The sequence below is a fragment of the Lagopus leucura genome, unplaced genomic scaffold, assembly GCF_019238085.1.
Source record: "Lagopus leucura isolate 7727_CA_CO unplaced genomic scaffold, USGS_WTPT01 153-9_obj-0_obj, whole genome shotgun sequence".
In the NCBI taxonomy this organism is placed as follows: Eukaryota; Metazoa; Chordata; class Aves; order Galliformes; family Phasianidae; genus Lagopus; species Lagopus leucura.
This window is the reverse complement of record NW_024965534.1, coordinates 37,657-44,595: the sequence shown is the minus strand read 5'-3', so window position 1 is coordinate 44,595 and position 6,939 is coordinate 37,657. Positions and strand designations below refer to the sequence as shown.

At 59.1% G+C, this 6,939-nt stretch overlaps 2 protein-coding genes and 1 long non-coding RNA gene across 24 annotated transcripts in view; 1 reads left to right on the top strand and 2 right to left on the bottom strand.

Moving 5' to 3' along the window:
- Positions 1-1,543, bottom strand: part of LOC122192159 (solute carrier family 25 member 39-like) — a 4,471-nt gene extending 2,928 nt beyond the window's left edge. For both annotated transcript variants that reach the window (XM_042892661.1, XM_042892662.1), the window contains exons 1-2: positions 1,420-1,543; positions 32-140 (exon numbers count right to left, since the gene is read on the bottom strand). In XM_042892661.1, the coding sequence (XP_042748595.1) occupies positions 32-128 (97 nt within the window). In that variant the 5' untranslated portion in view covers positions 129-140; positions 1,420-1,543. The remainder of the gene's footprint in view (positions 1-31; positions 141-1,419) is intronic.
- Positions 1,544-3,821: 2,278 nt separating this feature from the next.
- On the bottom strand, positions 3,822-6,064 carry LOC122192160. Its single transcript, XR_006182554.1, has 3 exons — positions 5,989-6,064; positions 4,275-5,393; positions 3,822-4,170 (listed from the first exon to the last, which is right to left on the bottom strand). It is a non-coding gene; the product is annotated as an uncharacterized LOC122192160 (long non-coding RNA).
- Positions 6,065-6,441: 377 nt separating this feature from the next.
- Positions 6,442-6,939, top strand: part of MAPT (microtubule associated protein tau) — a 36,623-nt gene continuing 36,125 nt past the window's right edge. For 18 of the 21 annotated variants that reach the window (XR_006182550.1, XR_006182549.1, XR_006182553.1 and 15 more), the window contains exon 1: positions 6,446-6,519. The gene's annotated coding sequence lies outside the window, so the exon portion shown is untranslated. Of the gene's footprint in view, positions 6,520-6,939 lie in introns of all 21 variants that reach the window. The other 3 variants (XM_042892659.1, XM_042892642.1, XM_042892643.1) reach the window with 2 other exon arrangements.

The window sequence follows — 6,939 nt, the reverse complement described above, 5'->3', positions numbered from 1 at the left end:
CCCCCCCCCCCCCACCTTCCCGAGGCCTCACCAAAGAGGGAGGTGAGGATGGCACCCGTCCCAGAGGCCAACATCTGCTGCAGGGGTGTGATGGCCCCGCTGGGGTCCGGCGATGTCTTCTCAGCCATGGTACTGCCCTCCTGTAACACAGAGCATGCTCAGGGGGCTTCACCCACGCCCCCAGCCCAGTAAGTGCCCATCTTGGGGCTGGGGGTCTGTCTGGAGCACCCCCGTGCTGCACCCCAGCCCTGCTATCAGCACCACACAGGGAGGGCGGCCCCCTCCTTGCTGCCTGCACCCTGTAATCAGGGGGGACCCTCCTGGGGCCACCGGGCCCCGATAACAGCAGTAGCTGCTGGCTGAGGGCCCAAGGGGAGGAGGTGCTGCGTCCTCCCAGGAGGGGACGTTAAGGGACGGGAGGGAACAAAGTGCAAAGAGCAGAACGCTGCAGCCCCCTCCTGGCCCCAGCTTGGTGCAGCCCAGGAGGTGTAGGGTGCAGAAAGAGCTCAGCAAAGGGCTTGGAGGTGCAAAGTGTCAGTGAGGGCAGAGCTGGGCGCAGTGCACCCTTTGCTATGGGGTCTGCACCCAGGGGCTCAGCAGGGATCTCAGCAGGGGACAGGCAGCAGAGTTCTGCCAGCCAGAACGCACTCGAGCAGCAGACAGATTTCCAGGCACAATTCGACACAGAACAGAGCTTAAAAAAATAAAGTCCAAATTGCCTTTGCCATCTGACTCAGCAGTTCTGCAAGGTCAGCACAGCAGGCTGGTGGAAAGGGCTCAGGGCAGGGAACGGTGCTGTGCTGTGCCAGCAGGGCCCTTCCCTCCAGGGGTAATGGGAGTGGGGGAAACGCCGTGCTGCGCACTGCCAGCCCCACAAGCACAGCTAAGGGGATGAGGAGCAGCTGTGGGGCTCCGTGAGCACCCGGGGGAACACAGATGTGTTGCTGTGGGGCACCCTACTGCCAGCACTGCAGTAAGACGCGAGGACAACGAAGGCCGGCAATTAAGGCAAGGGACAACAGCCTGCAGGGCCCGAAGAGCCCCCACTGAACCCCAGGGACACGGAAGGACCCCAGGGGCAGCATCTCACTCGGGGGCACGCAGCTGGAGGTGACACAGAGGTGCTCCACCACCCTCCCCCTCCCCCCCTCAACGTGAGAGCTCCCAGCCCCCGCCACGCCCCTCTGACCCCCCCGCCCCCAAGTTTTGCCCACCTTCGGGCTAAGCACTCCCCACGCAACCCCCAAACTTTTGCCCCCCCCCCCTTCCCCGGCACTCTTCCCCCCCTCCCGGTGCTCGCACTCCCCCCACCCCCACCAAAACCTTGACTTCCCCTCGTCTCTCCCACCACCACGGGGAAAATGAGGCAGCCGGGACCCCAAAGGGGGCCGCGGAGGGGTGTCCCGGGACCGCCCCCACCTGCTCATGCCGGCCCCAAGCGGCGCTGCCGTCCCCCAGCACCGGAAGGACCGCTGGTGGCGGCGCCTTTAAGGAGCCCCATAGGTGCCGCGCGCTGCTCTACGCCGCCCCGCGCCGCTTCCGCCCCGCAGCCACGGCCTTGCGCATGCGCCCTGCGGCACGCAGCGCCCCCTGCCGGGCTGGAGGACACGGGCACGTGGGGGGCTGCGGGCGGCAGCGGGGCGGCTGAGCTGGCGGGAGGGGCTCCGCACGCTCGTCGTGCTGGCAGGGACGCACGGTAGAAGCACGCCTTGCACACTCGCACCCTGCAAGCGCTGGGCCGACACACTCACAGTTCCGGCGCTGTCAAGGTGTGCGCGGGGCTCGCAACGCTCGCGCTGTTGGGTGAGCAGCAGCGGTGCTCCCGTCTGTGCACACGCAGCACTGGGTGCAGGTGGCAGGGATTGGAGGCTTGCCTGAGCAAAAGAATGTTGCCCCGGGGGCAGGGCAGCACCTCGGGAGGCACTGCTCCAGTTAGAGCCTGTGCGGCCATCCTGCAGCTGGGGAACAAGCAGAGTGCAGCCAGCAGGCTGTTGTGGGTGCTCTCACACAGCCCAACCTCCTTCTGGGGCTGAAGATGAGAGGGAGAGGAGCTGCTGAGGCCTTCAGCTGCTGGTCTTCCCCTTACAAGCAGCTGACGTGACGAGGAGGCTCCTCAGTCCCTCCTCTGGCCTTGCAAAGGAAAATGCAGCTAAAAATGTGCTGCTGGGCTTACAAGTGAGGCCCCCAAGGCACCTGCAGGTAACAGGAGTCTTCCTTGTTGCCTCTCCTGCTCTGTGAGGGGATGGGGGTTTGCTTGAGAGGCTGAGATCCTCTCTGTGCACTATTACAATAATAATTATAATAATATCGCTGCACAGTAATATTCTTTGTGCTGCACTGAACGTGCTGCTGTTTCCCAAGGAGTGGGAACACGAAGAAGCGAGCTCTTCGGCACAGCTCTGTTCCTGCTGGCCTTTTCATCTCAGAAGGATGCTTTTGGTTCTGCCCTGATACAGGGGATGGGCGCAGAGCTGCAGGCTCCCTGCTTCAGGAGGTGCTGCCTGGAGCTGCAGTGGCAGCAGGCGGCTGTTGAAGCCCCTCGGGCCCCCAGCCTGCCCTGCCCCGGTGGGACGGGCTCTGAGCTGGCCCTGCCCAGCCCTGCAGGCTGCCAGCGTGCGTCCTGCACAGAAGAGCCAGGACCAGGGCAGGGTTCTCCAGCCGTGTGTCCTCCTGCAGTCCAGGCTCCTCCATCGCTGTGCGTGTGAGAAGCAGTGCAACGATGTCACTGAGACTGCTGCAGCAGGGCTCGAGTCTCCCCTGCCTCAGCCTCAGAGTTGAGGCTGTGCCGGTGTCTGTGCGCATCTCTGCTCCCCTGCGAGTGCCATCCTGTGGCAAGAAGGGGACAGGCGCTGCAGAGCCCAGCACGCTGCACAGGAGCAAAGTGGGGCTCGGGTACAGACACGGACAGCAGCGAGAACTTTGCAGGCATTTCCTGCCCTGATATCAGTTAAAATCAATTAAAGCGAGTCCTGACCCTCCGAAGTGAGGATGTGAAGCAATCCCAATTCCCACAAGGTCGCATAACGAGGCAGCGCATCCTGGAACTTCCTAACCGGTAACTCAGCCTCTCGAGCACAGCATTTCAATGATCCGGAAAGCCCTCGAGTGGAATTTAGAAACAGACCAATGATTAATTACAAACAAACAAAAATAATAATAATAATCTTAGAGGCACTGCGTCTTATCTTCTGTTTGTAGGTGCTGGGCTCTGCGTGCCTCCCACACTGCTGGAGGAGGAGAAAAAAGGAATAATCTTTTCCCAGCTGGGGTGGGGGCACGAGGGAAGCGTGCGAGGCAGGGCTCTGCAGGCTGCTTTCCCCTCCTTTAGCCCCGAGGACCCGGCTGGCTCTTTCTGCTGAGTCACAGCCTGCTGCCTGCCCACACCCTGTGTGCGTGTCTGATCCCCATCCTGGCCCTCGAGGGGCTGCAGGGCCGTGCTGCTGTGAGAAGAAATAAAGCTAGCTGGGGGGCCCTGAGCCCCAGCCGTAAATCTGCGCGTTTGGTCCCAACCTGTGGGGGACGGAGCCAGCTGAGCTCTAATCCCCTCCTGAGCTGCTCGCACGCAGAGGCTGAGCTGCTGGGTAAGGCTGGCGTGAGCCCGGTCTGCTCAGAGCAGGAATGCTGCTCTCCTGCTGCTCCTGACAGCCTGGAAGCAGGGCTGGGAAACCGCTGTGCAGCACCCAGCCCTGCTCTGCCATCTCCGTGGAGAAGCTTCACGGCGCGCAGGGCTGACGCAGCACGGCCGGTTGTGCTGCAGGAAGGCTTTCTGTGTGCTCTGCCATCGCACCCGCAATGGGTTGGGAGAGATCAATGCCGTCCCCTTGCTGGAAAGCATTTTGCAAACCATCGGGCTGTTTCCTTTTTTAGGTGAAGTTTAATGGCCGGCTTGCAAAAGGGATCTGGGTAGCAGGGTAATGGAATCAAGCTAGCGCAGAATTTGAGTATTTATTTCAACTAGGATCATTATGGTTTGGCAAAAGCCATCCTTAATCTGAATTAAGTGACTGAAATGAAGCAGCTTGCAGACAGATAAGGCTCTGGGGAGGTCAGGCTTAAAACCACTGTAACCCAGAATTCATCCCACAGCTGCAGCTCTGCAGGGCAGCTGGCGCTGCGGCCCGGACCTCAGAAACTGTTTCACCTTCTGTAGCGCCTTCCAGGAAAACCCGGCTGCAGTGGTGAAACAAGTTATAAAAAGGGGAAAAGGAGCCCCACGTTATGAATGGGGAAGCAGAGTGGAATATAAACTTGCTGCTTTCCTTCTTAAAGGATACCTTTGTAATTCGATGTTAAACATTGTCTGGTCTCTAGCTAGCAGCACCATGGACCTAAAGGAATGTATGTGAGAGCGAGCCTGGACTGAGTTCAATTGTAAGATTGATTCACAGGTCCCCTTTCTTCCACGAGCAAACAGACTGTATGAACAAGAAGTGCCCAGAAGAGCTCTCTGCAGTAATTAAAGCCCACTCCAGCTGTCAGGCTGCTGTACTTACAGGTAATAAATGTCTGCAGGGTGCTCCTCTCCAGTCCCACAGCCAGGGTAAGGTCTGTCTGTCACTGTGCGCTCCTGCCACGTGGGAGCTCAGCTGCACTTCGGGACTTGGGCTGCTCCAGCTGTTCTGTAGCATTCTGTATTGCTGCAGCAGCATCCTCCATCCATCCAGCTTGAACAGCGTTGCTTCAATCTCTCCTCATGGTGCTGAGGGGGAGGATCGCTGTGCTCCTGCCCCAGGCACGGTGCAATGTGAGCACCTTGCTGCACAGAGGGTTGTGCATCAAGGTGATGGGTTTGCAGCAAGCAGAGCCCTTTCCCACTTGTTGCCCCTCTAACATGGATCCTTCCATTTCTGCTGCTTGCTGCAGGCTGGCTGTGCTGTCACACTTCATTACTGACCAGCCTTTGCCAGCAGATCTTTCAAATAGCCAGGCTGTGGAAAGGGAGGCAGTACCTGAGCATCACAAGGACTGTAAATACTTCCCAGCCTGTGGTTTCCTGAATGCTGAAGGCTCCCAGTGCTGGGTAACCTGAGACAATTCAGCAAACATGAGCTTTTGTCCCCCTTTGGAGGAAGGAACAGCACCATCAGAGGGTGCTCAGCTGATCCGCAGTCAGTGCTCCTGCTGTGTCTGTGCTGCCTGTAGGAAGAGCTGCTGCTCCAGAATTGGGCTGGAGCTGCTTGCGCCGAGCCACAAGGACAGATACAGGAGTATCTATCTTACAAGCCACAAAGCAGGGAGATTTCTTCCACAGGTTTGCTAACCCTGGGAATATTATCTGACCAACTTGTAGCAGAACTTCCAAAACAGTTCAAAACCAGGCAGGACAGAGCTGCTCCTTGGCTCTAGATGCACTTGGGGGGTGCTTTTGGCCCTCATATACAGCAGAATGCTTCCTGGAAAGAAGAAAACAAACAGATTGAAGCCAAGCCCAACAGGAGATCCTGCAGTTTCTCCACTAAATCCAATCAGAGGGATGTAGAATCATAGAATTGCTGAGGTTGGAAAAGACCTTAAAGACCCTCAAGTCCAACTGCAACCTCTCCATACTCCCCCAACTCACAACCCTCTGCTAACCCACGGCCCTGAGCAGCACATCCAGGTGCTTTGTGAACACATCCGGGGATGCTGACTCCACCACCCCCCTGGGCAGCCCATTCCAGTGCTTCACAACCCTTTCTGTAAGAAGTTTTTTTCCTGATAACCAACCTAAACCTTCCCCTGGTGCAACTTGAGGCCATTTCCCCTCATCCCGTCACCAGTGAGAAGAAACCAACCCAATCTCACTGCAGTCACCTTTCAGACAGTTCTCCCCTCAGCCTCCTCTTCCCCAGGCCAAACAGCCCCAGTTGCTTCAATCTCTCCTCATAGGCCATATTCTCCAAGCCCTTCACAGCCTTGTTGCCCTTCTTCCGACCTGCTCCAGCACCTCCATTCCTTGCTGTTCTGAGCTGCCCAAAACTGAACACACAACTCCAGGTGAGGCCTCACCAGTGCCAAGTACAGGGCAGGATGACTCCTACAGTCCTGCTCACCTTCCCTGATCCAAGGCAGGATGCCATCGGCCTCACATTCAGCCAGCAGCACACCAAGGTCCCTTTCCATCAGGGAACTCCTCCCCAAGCTGTAGGGTTGCCTGGGGTTGTTGTGACCAAAACATTTCAGTGGATTTCAGGGAGGAAAGGAGAGCAAAAGGTGGGAGATGTGGGGAAGGCAACAAAATGGCGGCTGTGGGGCAGCGCGCGAGCGCTCCCTGCTGGGCGGGGCCGCGCGCGGCCCCGCCCTCACACACACCGCCCAACACCGCGCATGCGCACACCTCACCGGCCAGCTCCGCGCTGGGACCGAAGGAGGGGGGAGCGCACCGGCAGCGTGGCGCATGCGCACTATACCTCACCTCCCCCCCCCCCGCCGGCTCGGCGAAGGTTCCGGAGCTCGCGCGCGCCCCCTCCCCTCCCGACCCGCCCCCCGCCGCTGTCACTTCACCGTGCAGCTCCGGTGCGGACAGCAAAACAGCGGCAAGTAGGAACTGGGGGGGGGGGGGGATATGCCGCTATAGGATGGGCAGCGGGTTCGGGGGGGGATGGCCATCACCTAAAGCGGCTTTAGAGCACCCCCCGGTCGTGTCGCGATGTGACAGCCGATAACGGTTGGGGGGGGGGGCATTGCGGCTGCAGGTGCGCCCCGCCCCCGGTGGGGGGTTCGGGTTTTTTTTTTTTTTTCTTTTGGCCGTTTTTGGTCGTTTTCTTTGCGGCAGGTGGGGCTGGGGGCTGCGGCACGAGGAGGGGGGGCTGCGCTTTTTCCTTCCTTCGCCCCCCTCCCCCCCCCGCCCCGCTGCCATCTTCTGCAGCCGCGCTGTGCGGAGATGGGGAGGTGGGCTGCGTTGAAATGAAGGGGAAAAAGAAAAAAAAAAAACAAAAAAAACGAAAAATGGACCCATTT